Here is a 19,927-nt window from a genome sequence, read left to right as displayed (position 1 = left end):
TCCCACATTGCTGTGGCTGTGGCCTAGGCCGGCAGCTACAGCTCTGATTAGACTCCTAGCCTGGGAACCTCCATATGCCACATGAGTGGCCCTAGAAAAGGCAAAAAACTAACTAACTAAATAAATCTGCGGAAATTGCAGGTTTATGTTCAGATTCCTGAAAAAGGGTCTCCTCTGATAGGTGATGGGTTTTATATTCCTAAAGTTTTATGAACCATAGATAATTCATGGCTTTGTGGTCCAAGTGTTGTGGTTACAGGAAGGTTTTCCCATTTCAATGAATTTCTATCTTCCACAAATGTGGAATATCTATATTTTAATTGTTAGGTCATTTTTTAAAGTTCTGGCTAGTAAAAGACATGGCTAAGCAGTTATATTCCTGTCATTAGAGGATGCTTCTCCCAACCTAGTCAAAGGAGAATCCCCCTTTGTTAAAAACAAAATGTGTTACACAAGTTGATTTTTTTTTTCTTTTTTACAGCTGCACCTGTGGCTTATGGTAGTTCCTGGGCTAGGGGTTGAATTGGAGCTGCAGCTGCTAGCCTACACCACAGCCACACAGCAATGTCAGATCTGAGCCACATCTGAGACCTATACCTCAGCTTGCAGCAACGCTGGATCTTTAACCCACTGATGGAGCCATGGATTGAACCCTCATCCTCATGGACACTATGTCAGGTTATTAACCCACCAAGCTGCAGTGGGAACTCCAGACAAATTGATCTTAGACATATGTTGAAAGTCTTTAATTTACTAGCAAGGGAACAAGCAAAGTGTCAAAAGAATGAGCCCCTTCAGAGAGAGTGTGGGCATGGAGGGAAACGCTGGCAGCTAATTTGGTAAAGATCCTAATCAGCTGTGACCCAGGAAAGCAGAGGCAGAAAGCTCTGAGATGCCAGGGGTGCCTAGGGTTCATTTTAGAAACAGAAAACAGTGATCCAAGAAATCAATGATGTGGAGCTACCTGTGGCTGTTAATTGGAATAAGAAATGTTTTGTTTCCCAACAGTTGTGTCTGATAAATCCGATTAATTGTAAAAGTATGAAGCAGTATCAAAAAGAGGTCAGATAGCAAAGTCAAGCAACAAGTTCTGCTTATTTAAAATTAAGCAGCGCTTGGAGTTCCTCGCTGTGGCGCAGCAGAAACAATCCGACTAGAAACCATTGCGGTTTGATCCCTGGCCTCGCTCAGTGGGTTAAGGATTTGGCGTTGTCCTGAGCTGTGGCATAGGTCACCGACGCGGCTTGGATCCAGCGTTGCTGGGGATGTGGTGCAGGCCGGCAGCTGTGGCTCCGATTGACCCCTAGCCTGGGAACCTCCATATGCCGCGAGTATGGACCTAAAAATCGATGAAAAATGAAGTTAAGCAGACGGTGGAGTTCCCTGATTCGAGCGGGTGAGGATCTGGCCTTGTACTGCTGTGCAGCAGGTTAGATCCAGGCACAGGGAACTTCCAAATGCCTTGGGCGTGGCCAAAAAAAATTAAGTAGCCACTGATCAATCTCTCAAGCTGTCAGGAAAGAAAAAAAAAGCAAAATACATTTTGTGCATTAGTTTGGAGATCTTCTAAAATAACTTTCTGAGAAGGCACTGAGTTTTTTCCTTCAGATCCCAAATTTCTTCCTACCTAGAGTCCTGCCTTATGCTTAACCTATATTCATTTCTGCAGAAAGTATCAGTCCTAGCAAAGGTCACTCCTAATCAGCACGGGCGAATCTGTAATAAGTGGACCGATCTTCTAATTTGAAATGGACTTCACCGCCCTCCCGCAAACACACACTCACAAACCTTGCGTTATTTTTGGTTTCATAGAATTTACATGTTTATTTTATTTTTTTATTTTTTTGTCTTTTTGCTATTTCTTGGGCCGCTCCCGCGGCATATGGAGGTTCCCAGGCTAGGGGTCGAATTGGAGCTGTAGCCACCGGCCTACGTCAGAGCCACAACAACACGGGATCCGAGCCGCGTCTGCAACCTACACCACAGCTCACGGCAACGCCGGATCGTTAACCCACTGAGCAAGGGCAGGGACCGAACCCGCAACCTCATGGTTCCTAGTCGGATTCGTTAACCACTGCGCCACCACGGGAACTCCTACATGTTTAATTTACATGTAAATTTCCCCCTCCCCCGCAGCCTCTGTAAATTCATCACGGGATTCGTTTCGGATTGATTTTTGCTATATCCCCGGGGACTGAAACTGTACCTAACGCATATTAGGATCTTAGCATTTGCTGAATGAAATACCTACAAATCACCAACGTGGTGGGGGAGGCAGAGAGATTAACTAAGGGAGGAAATGAAACTTTTATCCCGTACACTTCCGCGAGATTTGGGCCCGTTCAGCCACCGTAGTGCTTAGGCCGGAAAAGTGGACCACTTCCGGCCTCCGGGGTCCGGGAAGATTGCTTTGGACTGTCAGCAACCGAACCCCGAAGTGCTAAGGCAGCTTCTTTGGGGAGGAGAGGTTCCAGCCCGGGGCTCCAGGCCTCCGACCCGCCCGGTCGCCAGCGTGGCTGCTGGAGATACTTTCAGGGCCAGGAATAAGGAGCATAGGTCGCCATGGCGACGCCGGCTGGGCTGGAGCGCTGGGTGCAGGACGAGCTGCACTCGGTGCTGGGGCTGAGCGAGCGGCACGTGGCCCAGTTCCTGATCGGTACCGCACAGCGCTGCGCCTCTGCGGAAGAGTTTGTGCAGCGCCTGCGAGACACTGATACCCTGGACCTCAGCGGGCCAGCCCGGGACTTCGCCCTGAAACTCTGGAACAAGGTGCCTAGAGGGGCGGGGCCCCGGCGTGGGAGAAATAGGAGAGGGGGTGGAGCAGGGAAGGGGTCCCCAGGTTGTTTGTCCCAGTGAGGCTGGGCTGGACGCGCGTTTGGAGAATTAAGTTAACTCAGTTAACAGGCGTTTATCCTTTGTCCGTTATCGCCTGCGGGTTGAGGACGGCTTAAGTACGTTGGGTTAAGCGGTATAGAGCAGTGTTCTCAAACTTTTAACAGGTGTAGGATTCCTCTAGAGCTTTTGTTAAAATGCTGCTTCTAATTCAGTAGGTCTGGAAAGGATTCTTCGTTTCTTCATTTCGAAATCTAACAAGTTTCCAGGTGATGCTGATGGTCCACAGACCACACCTTGAGTAGTGCGGTTATAGAAGAAATGTGTGGGGAGTTCCTGTCGTGGCTCAGCGGTAACAAACCCGACTAATAGGACACAGGTTCCATCTCTGGCCTCACTCAGTGGGTTAAAGGATCCAGTGTTGCCGTGGGTTGTGTAGGTAGCAGACACCGGCTCAGATCCTCCCTTTCTGTGACTGTGGTTCAGGCCGGCAGCAATAGCTCCCATTAGACCCTAGCCCGGCTGGGAACTTTACATGCCACAGGTGTGCCCCTAAAAAGAAAAAAGAATGAAAGTATTGAGCTTGTTTACAGGATGGCAGATAACCTGATGCATCCGTCCTACAAGGTGCTTAGTGAGAGATGAAATTAGAACATTGTGATGTGAGGGTCAGGGCTTTTTGTTAATCTGTTCACCACTGTATCCTTGGAGTCTGGTACAGTGCCAGGCACGTGACAGGCTTCTGCAAAACAATCCTTGTCAGTTTGTCAGTCCTTGTGTTGGAATGACATTTTTTTTTTTTTTTTTTTTTGTCTTTCATCTTTTCAGGGCTGCACCTGCACCATATGGAGGTTCCCAGGCTAGGGATCCAATTGTAGCTACAGCTGCTGGCCTACGCCACAGCAGCACAGGATCTGAGCCACGTCTGTAACCTACACCACAGCTCTAGGCAACGCCATATCCTTAACCCGCTGAGCGAGGCCAGGGTCGAACCCGCATCCTCATGGTTGCCAGTCAGAGTCATTAACCACTGACCACAACTGGAACTCCCTTGTATGGGAATGACTTAGTCATTGGAAAGAAGGGAGGCAGAACAGTTGAGAACTGTTTGAGAATGTAAACTCCATGAGGATAAGGATTTTTCTCTTAATGTATCCCAGTATCCCTAATGCCTAGCAGTGGGTGCACAGGACAGGCTTTAATGAATGTTTGTTAAATGAATTACTGAAAAGAAGTTTAGAAGCTGAGCGGTCCCATTCAGGCAGGTGGGCCTGGTGCAAGGTCTTGGGGAAGGGAGAGAATGAAGGCCAGTTGAAGATCAAGTTACTCCTGGAGTTCCCGTCATGGCTCAGTGGTTAACGACTCTGACTGGCAACCACAAGGATGCGGGTTCGAACCCTGACCTCGCTCAGTGGGTTAAGGATTCATGAGCTGTGGTATGGATCATAGACGTGGCTCGGATCCCGTGTTGCTGTGGCTGTGGTATAGGCCGGCAGCTGTAGCTCTGATTGGACCCCTAGCCTGGGAACCTCCATATGCCTCAGGTGCGGCCCTCAAAAGACCAAAAAAAACAAAAAACAAATTACTCCTTAAATTAGGAGCAGGGCTGAGTAGGTAGGCAGGGATCGGGAGTTGCCCACACCCCCTTGTCTTCTCCTCTTCTGACAGGTCCCACGGAAGGCAGTGGCAGAAAAGCCAGCTCGGGCAGCTGAGCGAGAGGCCCGAGCCTTGCTGGAAAAGAACCGATCCTACAGGTTGCTGGAGGACAGTGAGGAGAGCAGTGAGGAGGCTGTAGGCAGGGCTGGGAGCAGTCTCCAGAAGAAGCGGAAAAAACGGAAACACCTCAGGAAGAAACGTCAGGAGGAAGAGGAGGAAGAAGAGGAGGAAGAAGTTCCTGAGAAAGGAAAGAAGACTACAGGGTAAGTCAGAAGTAGGGTGAGAGAGGAGTTCCTATTCTTGTTCAGTGGTAACCAACCCGACTAGTATCCATGAAGACACGGGTTCGATCTCTGGCCTCAATCAGCGGGTTGAGGATCTGGCATTGCTGTGAGCTGTGGTGTAGGTCACAGACGTGGCTTGGATCCCGAGTTGCCATGCCGTGGTGTAGGACCCTTAGCTTGGTAACTTCCATGTGCCATGGGTGCGGTGGCCCTAAAAAGACCAAAAGTGGGGGGTGAGAGGATGGGGCGGGTGGATAATGCGACAGCAGGCCTCGGGATGCCCTTAACTAATCCTCTGGGCTGGGTTGCAGGGGGAATAAACCACAGACGGAGAAGCCAGAGTCGGAGGATGAGTGGGAGCGGACAGAGCGAGAGCGCCTTCAGGACCTGGAGGAACGGGATGCGTTTGCGGAGCGGGTTAGGCAGCGGGACAAGGATCGAACTCGCAACGTCCTGGAGCGCTCAGACAAGAAGGTTTGTAGGAGCAGCACGTTCCATAAATCCCCAGGAAGTTGCGTCTGAGGTTTGGTGTGATTGCAGAAAGTGACCTTTCGGAAGACAGGAGCTGCCTCCAGTGGCGTCTTCCGGCTGAGAAGGCTCTCTGCTGGACCTGTAGCCACAGAGAGTCCTCAGTGAGGGGGGACATTTCTTTGTGCTGGAGAACACCTGACTGAGCCTGGGGATTCTAGAAAGAGAATGGGTGTGGGGACTTTGGGCCTCACAAAGTCCTCTCTGGGCCTCTTGCCTTCTTCTCCTAGGCTTATGAAGAGGCTCAGAAGCGCCTCAAGATGGCTGAGGAAGACCGGAAAGCCATGGTGAGTCCCAGTGCCCAGGAGACAAAAGGAAAGTCTTTCTGTTCTGTTTTTTTTATTTGTTTGTTTGTTTGTTTGCTTTTTTTATTTTTTATTTTTTAATTTTTATTTATTTATTTATTTTTTGTCTTTTTGCTATCTCTTGGGCCGCTTCCACGGCACATGGAAGTTCCCAGGCTAGGGGTCGAATTGGAGCTGAAGCCACCAGCCTACGCCAGAGCCACAGCAACGCGGGATCCGAGCCGCATCTGCAACCTACACCACAGCTCACGGCAACGCCGGATCATTAACCCACTGAGCAAGGGCAGGGACCGAACCTGCAACCTCATGGTTTCTAGTGGGATTCGCTAACCACTGCGCAACAACGGGAACTCCCTGTTTGCTTTTTTAAGGCCGAACCTGAAGCATATGGAGGTTCCCAAGCTAGAGGTCTAATTGGACCTGTAGCCGCCAGCCTATATCACATCCACAGCCATGCAGGATATGAGCCACATCTGCAACCTCCACCACCCCTCATGGCAATGCCATATCCTTAACCCCCTGAGCAAGGCCAGGGACTAAACCTGTGTCCTAATGGATACCAGTCGGGTTCATTAACCACTGAGCCATGATGGGAACTCCGGGAAAGTCTTTCTGATGGGACAGTTAGGGGTGGGGAGAAGGGAGGCAGAGGAAGTACAGTGGGGCTGCTGACGGAGTGTTGGGTCACTCTTGGGGTGGGGTGTTGGGTGAGGAGGGGGCTTGGTTGACAGGAGCCTGCTGAGGGGGGACTTAAGTTGTAGAGGGAAGGGAGTGGCCCATACACCCTCTTTGACTCCTTAGGATCAGATCACATTGTGTATTAGGGAAGTGTGAGCTTTCCCTGTTCTTGGGACCTAAGGACATGTTGGGAGTTCTCATGGATACTAGTCAGATTTGTTTCCACTGAGCCACGATGGCAACTCCGTTGGCTTTTTTCTTGAACGATTTAGAAGTATTAGACATAGTGGCATTTTATCGCATCAGCATGTACCTGGTAAGAGTAAGACATTCTCTAAAACCAAAGCGCCATTGTCAGACCCAGGAAGATGATTCTCACATATCAACTAAGAACCTGCCTACGATAAGATTTCCCTAGTTACCCCAAAATGTCTTTAATTACTGCTTTTTCCAAACTGGAATCCAGTCAAGGGTCATGCATTGCATTTGGTCGTTAGGTGTCTTCAATTTGTTTTTTTCCTTCCCTCTTCTTTCCTGACTTTCAGTTTCAACTTGCACCATGTCCTACATTCCGGATTTATCTGATCCTCATCTTGTGGTTTTAAGTTCCCCCAGGTGCGCACATTAAAGTGGAAACTGGGGAGTTCCTGCTGTGGTGCCACGGGTTAAGGATCTATCTGGCTTTGCCACAGCTGTAGCGTGGGTTGCAGCTGTGGCCCGGATTCGATTCCTAGCCCAGGAACTTCCATTTGACATGGGTATGGCCAAAAAAAAAATAAAAGTTGAAATTGGGTTTACACCTTGCTTAGACTCTGATTAAACAGTTGTGGTGGCAACACCTGTTGGGTGGTGATGTGCCCTCCACATCGGGCTGCCATACTGTCCAGCTGCCTATATCCTTCCTACCAACAGCCTTTCAGCTGATGGTTTGGCAGCCACTGCTAATCCTTTCCTGAGTCACTTATTTCACAGAGGATTGCGAGACGGTGATTTTTGGGTTCTGACATTCCTTCCACTTTTTTTTTTTTTTTTTTTTGTCTTTTTAGGGCCGAACCTGTGGCATAGGGAATTCCCTTGCTAGGGGTCGAATCAGAGCTGTAGCTACCGTCCTGCACCACAACCACGGCATCGATGGATCTGAGCCACGTCTGTGACCTACACTATAGCTCACGGCAACACCAGATCCTTAACCCACTGAGCAAGGCTAGGGATCAAACCTGAGTCCTTGTGGGTACTAGTCGGGTTTGTTACCACCGAGCCACAACGGGAACTCCCATTCCTTGCTGCTAAGGAAAAGTTCTTCTTTATATAAAAAAGCTAGTCAGGAGTTCCCCTTGTGGCACAGTGGAAACAAATCCCACTGGGAACCATGAGGTTGTGGGTTTGATCCCTGGCCTCACTCAGTGGGTTAAGGATCCGGCATTGCTGTGGCTCTGGTGGAGGCTGGTGGCAACAGCTCCTAGTAGACCCTCTAGCCTGGGAACCTCCATATGCCGCGGGTGCGGCCCTAAAAAGGACAAAAGACAAAAAAAAAAAAACAAAAAAAAAACAAAAAACCAAAGCTAGTCAATAAATATGGAAGGGGGAGTTGCCTGGCCTCGCTCAGTTGGTTAAGGCTCTGGTGTTGCCATGAGCTGTGCTATAGGTCACAGTCATGGCTCAGATCCCGAGTTGCTATGGCTGAGGTGTAGGCCTGCAGCTGCAGCTCTGATTTAACCCCTAACCTGGGAACTTCCATATGCTGCAGGTGCGGCCCTGGAAAAAAAAAAAAATCAGCAAGGAATGAACTACAATTCCTTCTTAAGAGGAAGGGCAGGAGTTCCTTGGTGGCTCAGTGGCTTGAAGATCTGGCCTTGTCACTGCTGTGTCTCAGATTGCTGCTATGGTGTAGGTTTGATACCTGGCCCCAGAGCTTCTGCATGCCATAGGTGTGGCCAAGAAAATCCTTTCCAAATTATAATGTTATAAAATACTTGGCTGCTCAATAATTTTTTTTTTAATGGAGGGCAAATGATTTTCAGAGTAAATAGTTTTGTATAATAATCACTTCACTGGTACAAATTTTTTATCCATTCTTTATTCGTATGTGTGTCACATTGGGCTCGTGAATTTTTACTTCTCTCTATCTTACAATTGTATGTCACTATTCCTTTTGATGCTCAAATTGCCCTATTTCTTGCCCATGTTTTATTTTATTTATTTACTTTTTGTCTTTTTGCCTTTTTTCTAGGGCCACTCCTGCGGCATGTGGAGGTTCCCAAGTTGGGGTCTAATCAGAGCTGTAGCCACTGGCCTACGCCACAGCCATGCAGTATCTGAGCCGCGTCTGTGACGTACACCACAGCTCACAGCAATGCCGGATCCTAAACCCACTGAGCGAGGCCAGGGATCGAACCTGCAACCTCATGGTTCCTAGTCGGATTCGTAAACCACTGAGCCATGACGGGAACTCCTTCTTGGCCATGTTTTAAAAAGACATCCATCTGCCTTACCCATCAGGCCGAAGGAGTATTTGATTATGGTTCTCAGATCTGGTCATGAGCATAAACTCCATTTTAAGTCTTCATAAAACAAACAAGAAAAGCCAAGCAATTGAGTAGAATCAGGGCCCCTAAGGAGCAGTGATGGGGTTTTATTCCTCTAGCAGAGGAGGTTGTTGTGATCGTAGGAAAGATCATTTAGCCACAGTGGGAGGGCTTATGGTTAGAGTTGAGGAAGGCCTTAAGCATGTGGCCAGTCTTCTGTCATCCACTGGTGTCCTGAAAAGCCTCCATTGAAAGGAAACAGGAACCAAACCACCCATTGTCTGAGGGGGAGGGGTTAGGCCCCGAGCTAAACATCCCTCCTTACATTTGGCTTCACAGAACCACTCTGATGCTGTACTACCAACCTTTTTGTGTAGTTTTTATTTCTAGGGCCACACTTGTGGCATCTGGAACTTCCTAGGCTAAGAATCAGAGCTGAGGCTGACAGCCCACACCATATCCACAGCAGCGCGGAAACACCAGATCCTTAACCCCCTGTTCGAGGTCAGGGATCAAACCTGCATTGTCATGGATACTAATCAGGTTTGTTACTGCTGAGTCACGACAAGAACTCCCAACTTATTTGTGTATAATTTATTTTTCCCTTTTCCCCAAACTACAGTCATTTGATTCAAGACCAGGAAGCGTGTCATTGGGGTGGAAGAGTACCTATTTTTGGCTTATCCAGTGGTTTCCAGTTGTCTCAGTTGTTTTCAGTTAAAGACCTATCCTTCCAAATGCTGGTATCAGTTGTTTCGTTTTCCCCCCTTCCACTAAGTTGAGTAAAATAGCGAGAGGAGACTATAAAAATGCACATCATTGCCCTACCCCTGGGCGATACCCAGACTGGCCAAGATGGTGAGGCTGCCCGGGAGGCCCAGCCCGCTGGGTCCCACTGCTGGAGGGCAGTGCCTGGAGGCCAGCATGGAACTTTCAAAGGGGTCCAGTTGGGCACGTCATCCGTTGGGTTGCTCCGTGCAGAGGGAAGGAAGGTGGGGGACACATCTTTAGAGTCTCGAGCCCGCCTGACAGGGAGGCTGTCCTCAGGATGAGCAGGGAGCAAGGTCCCTCTTCCAGCCAGAGGAGGTCCTGACTGCCCTGTGCCGACCCAGGTTCCTGAGCTGCGGAAGAAATCCCGCCGTGAGTACCTGGCCAAGCGGGAGCGCGAGAAGCTTGAGGACCTGGAGGCTGAGCTGGCGGACGAGGAGTTCCTCTTTGGGGACGTGGAGCTGAGCCGACACGAGCGGCGGGAGCTCAAATACAAGCGGCGCGTGCGGGATCTGGCCCGGGAGTACCGGGCGGCTGGGGAACAGGAGAAGCTGGAGGCCACCAATCGCTACCACATGCCCGAGGAGACCCGAGGACAGGTGAGGCGAGGGGTCCCCAAGCCGGGGCGGGGTGCGGGGAGCAGAGGTTTCCAGGGCCTGGGGGTGCTTGGCTGGCCCCTGCCTTGCCTCGCACCGTGGCCAGGCTGGCGACTGGGGGTGGCGGACCCTGGGGAGGGAGCACGGCTGTCCTCACGTCTGCCTCTCCCCCAGCCCACACGAGCTGTGGATCTCGTGGAAGAGGAGTCTGGAGCCCCTGGGGAGGAGCAGCGGCGCTGGGAGGAGGCCCGCCTCGGGGCAGCGTCCCTCAAGTTTGGGGCCCGAGATGCAGCCTCCCAGGAGCCCAAGTATCAGCTGGTGCTGGAGGAAGAGGAGACCATCGAGTTTGTCCGGGCCACTCAGCTCCAGGGCGACGAGGTGAGAGGGCGAGCCGGGCGTCCTGCGGAGGCTGGGGAGCCGGTCCCGAGGCTCACAGCCCTGGTCCTCCTCCCCAGGAGCCGGCAGCTCCCCCCGCCCCAACTCAGGCCCAGCAGAAGGAGTCCATCCAGGCCGTCCGCCGCAGCCTCCCCGTGTTCCCGTTCCGAGAGGAGCTCCTGGCCGCCGTCGCCAACCATCAGATCCTGATCATCGAGGGCGAGACTGGCTCGGGCAAGACCACCCAAATCCCGCAGTACCTCTTTGAGGAGGTACCGGCAGCCCTGTCGCGGCTCCTTTACGCGGCATTTTGAGCAGTCGTTTACCTTTTCCTCTTCAGTCCTTTAGTCTTTTTCACTAACTGGTGAGGTTCTTGAGAATTAGGACTGCCCCCCTCTCACCTTTCTGTTCCCACTTGGGGCCACATTGTCAGTGCCTGCTAGGCATTCAGTATTTTCACATTGTAAGGAGGTGTAGACAGATAAATGGTGCTGTGTGGGTGTGAACACAGACCCCTTCCTCCACCAGCCGGGCCTCCACTCTTCGGCAGGGCCAAGAAGCAAGGAGTGAAAAGACTTGTTTTCCTGCCTTTTCTTTTTTTTTTTTTTTAAACCTTCCTTTGTTCTCCATTGCTTTTGGGGCTGCCCAGCCGGTCTGTCCTCTTCCAGCTCAAATCTCGCAGAGCCCTGAACCTGATGACCCAAAGGGTTGGGACTGCCAGGCTGGGCAAGGACCCCTGTGTAGACCCTGCATCTGCCATCCTATGCGTTTGCCCTTCTTGTCTGGTTTTCCACTTCTGTCTGTTCTGCCGTTTCCCCTGCCCTGCCTTGGCATTTATAACTTTGCTGAATTGCTGGGCTCCAGCAGCATATTTAGCAAGGGGAAAACCTCCTCGTTCTGCTTGTCGTGCAGGGTTACACACAGAAGGGTATGAAGATTGCCTGCACCCAGCCCCGGAGGGTGGCCGCCATGAGCGTAGCTGCCCGAGTGGCTCGGGAGATGGGTGTGAAGCTTGGGAATGAGGTGAGATCTGTGGGGACTGAGGGGCGAGGGGTGCCCACGCTGCCCACAGTCCCCCCACCCCCACACTGGTCCTACCCCTTGTCCCCTAGCTCTCCCCTCAGGGAGCACCAGCCACTAATGGCCCCTCGACAGGTTGGCTACAGCATCCGCTTTGAGGACTGCACGTCAGAGCGAACTGTCCTGCGCTACATGACAGACGGGATGCTTCTTCGGGAGTTCCTCTCTGAACCTGACCTTGCGAGTTATAGGTACTGCACAGCCCCCTGGTGTCCCACAGGAGGTGGTGCCTCCTCCACCTCCCCCCACACCCACCGCAACATCTCCTGCCCCCTCCCCATCAGTGCCTTTCCTTCAGCTCCTTAAATTTCTGGCTTTTCATTACTTTCTTCCCACCTGGCCACTTTGGCCACTGTCTTCTCTTCTGATTTATCTACCAGTTCTTATGGTTTTTTGGTTGTTTTGGTTTTTATGGCTGCCCGCATGGTATGTGTAAATTCCCAGGTCAGGGATCGAATCTGAGCTGCAACTGTGACTTGTGCCATAGCTGTGGCAACACTGGATCTTTAACCCACTGTGCTGCACCAGGAATCGAACCTGTGCTGCCGCAGAGACAATGTCAGATCCTTAACCCGCTGCACCACAGCGGGAACTCCTATCCACCAGTTCTTTTTTTTTTTTTTTTTGGCTGAGTCCATGGCATGTGGAAGTTTCTGGGCCAGCAGTTGAACCTACAGCACAGCAATGACCTGAGCCACAGCAGTGACAACACGAGATCCTTAACCCACTGAGCCATCAGGAAACTCCACCTGTTCTTAAATCTTTATGGTTCAAACTGTCCTAGCACTGAGATGGGACCGGAGGGCAGAGAGGCTGCCAGAGAGCCTTTCCCACCCTCCCCAACTGTTCTCAGAGTTCAGAAAACCACCAGGATGGTAGAGCGGTGTTGTGGGAGCTTGAGACTCCACGTGAGGACCACTTGCAGAAACTTAGAATGTTCAGCTTAGACGGGAAAACTCAGATGCTCTGGGTCCCTGTAAATGTGTGAAGGGCTGTTCCATGGGAAAGGGTCCATAGAGTGGCAGAGATTGCAGGGACTCTCGGAGTGGCCCAGCCCCAACCCTTGTGCCTCAGGCCCACGTCTGGAGTGGCTTGGTCTGTGAATAAGGAGTTCTCAGTGCTACCCTTGGCCAGGGTGGGGTTGGATGAGCATGTGTTGTGGGGGAGAAGCGATTCACAGATGGGGTGGGGTTGGGGTCAGGCCAGCAAAAGCACTATGTGCCTTTTTAGCTCTTAGGAGCCTGGGGATTTCTGGTCCTGGAGGATCCTGGTGGAGCAGGGGGACAGACATGATTTGGTCCTTCATATCCCTTGTAGAAACCTCTGAGAAGCCATGGAGGGCCCGCCGTGGCGAGAGTGTTCGGGGTGTGGGCTTTTCCCATCAAGCCAGGCTGCTTTGTGAAATGGCTGAGGACTTGACTGTCACTGTCGGGGTTAGACACGATGGTTGAGGTTGGGGGTGAGCTCCTGTGGCCTTGGCAGGAAATCCAAAGACTAGAGGCAAGGAGAAGGATGGTAGCCCATGCAGAGCTAAGTTACACAGAGACCAAGAAGCCTGCAGAGCCCTCTAAGGCTGGGGTGGGAGGGCTTACCTGGCCCCCCTCTCTCCAGAAAGAGGCAGCAGGGCCCACAGGGATGCACAGTAGCTGCCCCACAGGATCCTGGGAACTTGTGGGCTGCTCAGATCGTGGTGGCTCAGGTCTAAGTGTTCCTTCCCAGCCAGCCTGGGAGCCTAGCCTTATTCAAAGAGGCTTTGCCTTACTGTTTTTTCTCCTTTAAATTTCTAGATGCCTTTGGGAATTTCCGTTGTGGTGCAGTGGAAATGAATCTGACTAGTATCCATGAGGTTGCGGGTTTGATCCCTGGCCTCGCTCAGTGGGTCAGGGATATGGCGTTACTGTGAGCTATGGTGTAGGTCACAGATACAGCTCAGATCCTGCTTTTCTGTGGCTGTGGTGTAGGCCAGCAGCTGTAGCTCCAATTGGACCCCTAGCCTGGGAACTTCCACATCCCGTGGTTGTGGCCCTAAAAAACAAAAAGCAAATAAACCATAAAGACAGATAACTTTCTGTCTGCTGACTTTAAGAGACTCTTGAGTCTAATCCAGACCAGATGTCTGACTTGTCCTGGCCTTGGCTTCCAGCCTCCAGATCTTGGCGGCTGCTGTCTGCCCAGGCTGGGACACGGAGAAGACCACGGGGGCCTGGGCTTCTCTAACTTTCTGTTGGTCTGGCTTAAGTGGGATAATTGGCTTCTGCTTGGAGCCCCCTCCTCCCACATTTGCCCTGGCCCTTTGCTTCCATCTGTTCCTCTCGTCTGGGGACCCCAGTGTCACACCCGCGTTGCCCAGCGCCCCTCGCTCACTGCTGCCCCCGTTTCTTCCCCAGCGTGGTGATGGTGGATGAGGCCCATGAACGGACTCTGCACACAGACATTCTTTTTGGATTGATCAAGGATGTCGCTCGATTCCGACCTGAGCTCAAGGTCCTGGTGGCTTCAGCCACACTGGACACTGCCCGCTTTTCTACCTTTTTTGATGATGCCCCCGTCTTCCGAATCCCTGGACGCAGGTTTCCAGTTGACATCTTCTATACCAAGGTGCCCCTCGGGGAGAATGCGTCTACGCTTCAAGGCGGGTGGGGGGGTGGGGGGTGGGATGGGAACCCCAAGGGGACCTGGGATAAAGTGTTTCTTGAGCTGGGAGGAGGGGAAGAGCTTTGTCTCAGCAGGTGGCCTTCCTGTGACCCCGCCTCCTCCTCCCCAGGCCCCAGAGGCAGACTACCTGGAGGCCTGCGTGGTGTCGGTGCTACAGATCCATGTGACCCAGCCCCCTGGGGATATCCTGGTGTTCCTGACAGGACAGGTGTGTGACGTGGGGGAGGGGCTCGCTGTGTGTACCCACAGGGAGACCAGGCTGGCTGGTCGGCCTCCCGTGACTCTGGGACCCCTTGTATTCCCCACCCCAAATCCAGGAGGAGATCGAGGCTGCCTGCGAGATGCTCCAGGATCGCTGCCGCCGCCTGGGCTCCAAAATCCGGGAGCTCCTGGTGCTGCCCATTTATGCCAACCTGCCTTCCGACATGCAGGCTCGGATCTTCCAGCCCACGCCCCCCGGGGCCCGAAAGGTCAGTTGGAGAAAGCCGTGTTCTTCACCCCTCTGCCTCACGCAACTAGTAGTGGAAAGGGAAGTAGGTGCCTGCCCCGTGCAAGGCGTGTCCTGGGCTCTGCTGCCGCTGCGAGGCCCGGTGGCAGGCAGTCCTCTGCCGCAGGAGCTGGAGGGGGACTATGACTGAAACCGGGAGATGGCCGAATGCACGATCCGGAAAGCGAGCGTGGTGGGGTGCAGCGGAGCAAGGAGGCCCCTGGTGTGCGGGGAGCTGGGATTCCATCTGGACCTTTCGGGAAAGTGGCGAGGAACATCAGAGGAGGACCTCAGGTGTGTGTGAGGTCGGAGTGGTCTGGCAGGCTCATGGGAGGTTGACACGGGAAGCAGTGGGAGACAGGCTAAAAACAGCTCTGGACAGAGGGTAGAGAGGGCCTTTGATGGACTTTATACCAGTGAGTGGCCATCAGAGGATTTTGAGAAAAAAATGTAACTTTCATTCAACAAATATTTAAAGAATTTCTCCCACGTTCCAGGTGCTGTTCTAGGGGATGAGGAAACAGTGATGGACAAAGCAGAGTCGCTAGCCTCAGAGGGTTTAATCTAATGCAAGTTAGGAGACATGGACACTTAAATACCTAATGTCAATTTGTGACAAATGCTCTGGAGAGATTCACTGTGTCATGGGAAGCTGGAGGCTGGCTCTGGGGCAGTGGGGGAGGAATGGCAGGACGGTAATGCCCTTAGGGTGTAGGTCAGGCCTCTCCCTCTGATAAGGTGAGAGTTGAAGCCGGGCCTGAACCAGGTGAAGGGAGGGAGCCAGGCTGATATCTGGGAGAAGAGCGAGCCCAGCAGAGGGAAGAGAGCTTGTTCGGAGGACTGCGCTCAGCAGTGGGTGAGGTGGGGGGGAGCATGGAGCCCTGGTGCCAGAAGCTGAGATTGGAAGAGTAGCCAGGGCCTGGAAGGTTCCAGGCCTGAAGGGGCTTAGATGTGATTCTCAGGTGGGGAGGGAAGCCCCTGAAGGATGTGGGGATCGGCACAATAGGCTCATGTTTTGAAAGGACTGTTCCGGATGCCATGTAACCAGGGCTAGGAATAGAAGCAGAGACTCATGGGAGGCTGTTTTGGGAAGTAACGTGTGAAGGTGAAAATGAATGTGACAGTGGGGAAGGTGCAGCAGGACCCTGACACCCCCAGCCCCACCTCTGAAAAAACCCCGAACTCCCTTCCTGTCTTTTTGGAAACTTTTTTTTTTTTTTTTTTTTTTTGTCTTTTTAGAGCCGCACCTGCAGCATATGGAAATTCCCAGGCTGGGGGGTCTAATCAGAGCTGTAGCCGCCAGCTTATGCCAGAGCCACAGCAACGCGGGATCCGAGCTGCTTCTGCTTCTGCCAGAGCTCACAGCAACACCGGCTCCTTAACCCACTGAGCAAGGCCAGGGATTGAACCCGCAACCTCATGGTTCCTAGTTGGATTCGTTAACCACTGAGCCACGATGGGAACTCCATCTTTTTGGAAACTTTGCATGTTACACCCTGCTGATCCCCACATCTCCCTCACCCTCTGCTGGCCTTGTCCCCCTCTCCTCACTTTCGCCCAAAGCCCCTCAGCTCCTGCCCCTTATCTCTACGTGCTTCTCTGCTCTGCATCTTGGAGAATTACTTTTTCTGGGTAACTAGGCGGGTGGGGCTCCTGAATGACCCCACATCCTCTTGCTCAGGTGGTCGTGGCAACGAACATTGCGGAGACCTCGCTCACCATTGAGGGCATCATTTACGTGCTGGATCCAGGGTTCTGTAAGCAGAAGAGCTACAACCCCCGCACGGGCATGGAATCGCTCACCGTCACACCCTGCAGTAAGGTGGGCCTGGGCTTGAGCCCACGGAACAGCCCAGCTCAAAGCGGTGGGGGCTTCTTAGAGTAGGGGGGGTCAGCGGCCCCCCCCCCACACCCCCCGATTTCTGCAGACACATTGTTCTTTCTTTCCAGGCCTCAGCCAATCAGCGAGCTGGTCGGGCAGGGCGGGTGGCTGCAGGGAAGTGCTTCCGCCTGTATACCGCCTGGGCCTACCAGCATGAGCTGGAGGAGACCACGGTGCCTGAGATCCAGAGGACCAGCCTGGGCAACGTCGTGTTGCTGCTCAAGAGCTTAGGTGACTGGCATCCCCCTGGTCCTCCAGAGGCAAGGTGGGTGGGGCTGGAGGCCCTGGGCTTTGTGAGGAGACTCTGTTCTACCCACTCACATCTTTCCCCAGGGATCCATGACCTGATGCATTTTGACTTCCTCGACCCTCCGCCGTATGAGACCCTGCTGTTGGCTTTGGAGCAGCTGTACGCGCTGGGAGCTCTCAACCACCTGGGGGAGCTCACCACGGTGAGGCTGGAAGGCAGTGGGCTGGGGCATGAGGAAGGTCGGGGTGACCCCTTGAGGGGCAGAGGGACACCTGAGGGAGGAGTGGCCTCAACTGGCTCTCTTTCCTCTCCTTAGTCTGGTCGAAAGATGGCAGAGCTGCCCGTGGACCCCATGCTGTCTAAAATGATCCTGGCCTCGGAGAAGTAAGCGCCCCCTCCAGCCGGGCCCCCAGCACACAGGCTGCCCCTGCCTTCTGTCTCTGGGGCCATTTTTGTGATCTTACTTGCTCTCGCCACCGCGTTATTCTGTAACAAAGAACAAGTTATTCGATAACTCTTATGCCTCTTTTGAGGCCCGCAAAGGCAAGACACTGTCCTGTCTTTGGTTATGATGTCAGTGGGTAAGATTAACAACAGAAAACTTGGGGGCATGAAGGGAAGCAGATTTCCATCTGTGAGCAGTGCTGAGCGAGGGCCAGTTTGGGGACTTACTCATTCCTAAGGTTTTCGACCGGAACACTTAGATGGAGCTGTGGAGGGCCCACCTTTGAATGCCATTTCTCTGCCATGGTTGAGGTTCAAGGTCATTACCTGAGCGTGACGAAAGTGCTGTAATGCCCACCGTCTCATGGTGGCAGCCTCAGGGGTCCCAGGCTTTCCTGCCCCCACCTCCCACGAGAGCACTCCTGTTACTGTTTCATCTGCAACTTGACCCTTACCTCCTTGACCCCCATACTGCTGCCCCTGCCACCAAAATCATCTACTCTGATTTGTAGTCATTAGCCCATCCTGTGGTCCCCCCGTGGGGACCTCACTCACCAAGCGATCCCCCACCCCACCCCAGTGCATCTGTTCCTGTTTCGGAGTCTTGCTTTGGGCTCTCACGCTTTCCCCTTCCTGCCCCAGGTACAGCTGTTCAGAGGAGATCCTGACAGTGGCTGCCATGCTCTCTGTCAACAACTCCATCTTCTACCGACCCAAGGACAAGGTCGTCCATGCCGACAATGCCCGAGTCAACTTCTTCCTCCCTGGTGGGGACCACCTGGTTCTGCTGAACGTTTATACACAGGTCACTGGGCTCGGGTGAGTGGGACCCGGGGACTCTGGTCCTGCCATCTACCTAACACCCCCTCCCAACCCTTAACTCTGTTTACAGTGGGCTGAGAGTGGTTACTCTTCCCAGTGGTGCTATGAGAACTTTGTACAGTTCAGGTCCATGCGCCGAGCCCGGGATGTTCGGGAACAGCTGGAGGGGCTCCTGGAACGTGTGGAAGTCGGTCTCAGTTCCTGCCAGGGGGACTATATCCGTGTCCGGAAGGTCAGCCTTTCTTTAGTCCACTGTTGTCCACCACTTCTCTCTCCTCTACAGCCGGAGAACGTGCCCCGTCCCCCGTGGGAGGTGTGCTCTTCCCCGGCTTTCTTCCCCAGTCCGCCGTAGGGGCCTTCTCAGTGGCTTCTTGTGCGCGCCTTACCTTTCTAGTCCTCCCAGAGTCTGAGGGTCCCTGCCTTTCCCATCGACTCCCTTCCCTCTCCTGCCTGCTCCATAGGCCATCACTGCCGGTTACTTTTACCACACGGCACGCTTGACCCGCAGCGGCTACCGCACAGTCAAACAGCAGCAGACAGTGTTCATTCATCCCAACTCTTCCCTCTTTGAGGAACAGCCACGCTGGCTGCTCTACCATGAACTTGTCTTGACCACCAAGGAATTCATGAGACAGGTGAGGGGACCTTGCCCTGCCCGGGCAGGTGGATTGTGTGGGAGATGGTATCCTGGCAAGCTAAAAACCCAGGTTCAGTTTGCTGGGCCTGGCAGAGAAACAGAAAAGCACACTGGTTTAAGACAGGATAAAATAGAAAGGCTTCCCTTACTACTGGCTATCTCAGCACCTACTAAGATCTGAGAGCTGTATTCATTTACCACGTATTTGAATGGCTATTGTCTGGGTGTTGGAGGTGCTGGGATGCTAACAGTGCAGAAAGCAGATGGTGGCTCTGTCCTGAGTGTCTTGGAGTCCAGGCTTTTGTTGAGGGGTAGCCTCCTTGTGCTCTTGAACAGAATGTAGAGGTGTGTCTTTCCTTGGATATAGAGTTTTAGAGCCAGGTAGCCTTTTCCCTAGCCGTGCAAAGGGGAAAGGAGAAAACCTTTTTTAAACTCATAGCCATGGAGTTGCCATTGTGGCTCAGTGGAAACAAATCAGACTAGTACCCATGAGGATGTATGTTCAATCCCTGGCCTCAGTGGGTTAAGGATCCGGCTTTGCCGTGAGCCGTGGTATAGGTCGCAGACGTGGCTTGGACTTGATGTTTCTGTGGCTATGGCGTAAGCCAGCGGCTATAGCTCTGATTCGACCCCTAGCCTGGGAACTTCCATGTGCCTTGGGTGCGGCCCTTAAAAGCCAAAAAAAAAAAAAAAAAAAGTCAGAATCTAGGTTGGACAGGAACTCTTACTGATTTTCTTCTCTTTCTAGGTATTGGAGATTGAGAGCAGTTGGCTTCTGGAGGTGGCTCCTCACTATTATAAGGCCAAGGAACTGGAAGATCCCCATGCTAAGAAAATGCCCAAGAAAACAGGCAAGACACGAGAAGAGCTAGGGTAATAAAGAGGGAATGTAAAAGAACAAACAGAACCTAACAGCAGCTCCTTTTCCTTATGTACATTATTTAATATCTACTAATAAAAATATTTTTGGAGTAAAGCTACAGGGAAGTTTTGAGGTTCAGAAAAAGTGACATGAGGAGTTCCCGTCGTGGCGCAGTGGTTAACGAATCCGACTAGGAACCATGAGGTTGCGGGTTCGATCCCTGCCCTTGCTCAGTGGGTTAACGATCCAGCGTTGCCGTGA

At 52.5% G+C, this 19,927-nt stretch overlaps 1 protein-coding gene across 3 annotated transcripts; it reads left to right on the top strand.

Annotated features, from left to right (window-relative positions):
- On the top strand, positions 2,365-19,791 carry DHX16 (DEAH-box helicase 16). 3 transcript variants are annotated; one of them, XM_021097924.1, is made up of 21 exons: positions 2,366-2,769; positions 4,501-4,751; positions 5,084-5,246; positions 5,531-5,587; positions 9,431-9,551; positions 9,921-10,175; positions 10,347-10,550; positions 10,628-10,819; positions 11,460-11,570; positions 11,703-11,818; positions 14,015-14,225; positions 14,392-14,490; positions 14,600-14,752; positions 16,451-16,591; positions 16,720-16,882; positions 16,985-17,103; positions 17,218-17,285; positions 17,988-18,150; positions 18,238-18,399; positions 18,629-18,802; positions 19,553-19,791. In XM_021097924.1, exons 3-21 carry the CDS (start codon positions 5,122-5,124, stop codon positions 19,679-19,681), a joined length of 2,763 nt encoding a protein of 920 aa, XP_020953583.1. In that variant the 5' UTR covers positions 2,366-2,769; positions 4,501-4,751; positions 5,084-5,121; the 3' UTR covers positions 19,682-19,791.

This window comes from Sus scrofa, chromosome 7, assembly GCF_000003025.6.
Source record: "Sus scrofa isolate TJ Tabasco breed Duroc chromosome 7, Sscrofa11.1, whole genome shotgun sequence".
Taxonomy (NCBI): domain Eukaryota; kingdom Metazoa; phylum Chordata; class Mammalia; order Artiodactyla; family Suidae; genus Sus; species Sus scrofa.
This window is presented reverse-complemented; position numbering and strand designations above follow the sequence as displayed.

Coding starts and splice junctions, on each gene's coding strand:
- DHX16 (XM_021097924.1), top strand. CDS start 5,122: ATGAGTGGGAGCGGACAGAGCGAGAGCGCCTTCAGGACCTGGAGGAAC. Junction 5,588..9,430: donor AGGAAGACCGGAAAGCCATG/GTGAGTCCCAGT, acceptor CCCAAACTACAG/TCATTTGATTCAAGACCAGG. Junction 10,820..11,459: donor CGCAGTACCTCTTTGAGGAG/GTACCGGCAGCC, acceptor CTTGTCGTGCAG/GGTTACACACAGAAGGGTAT.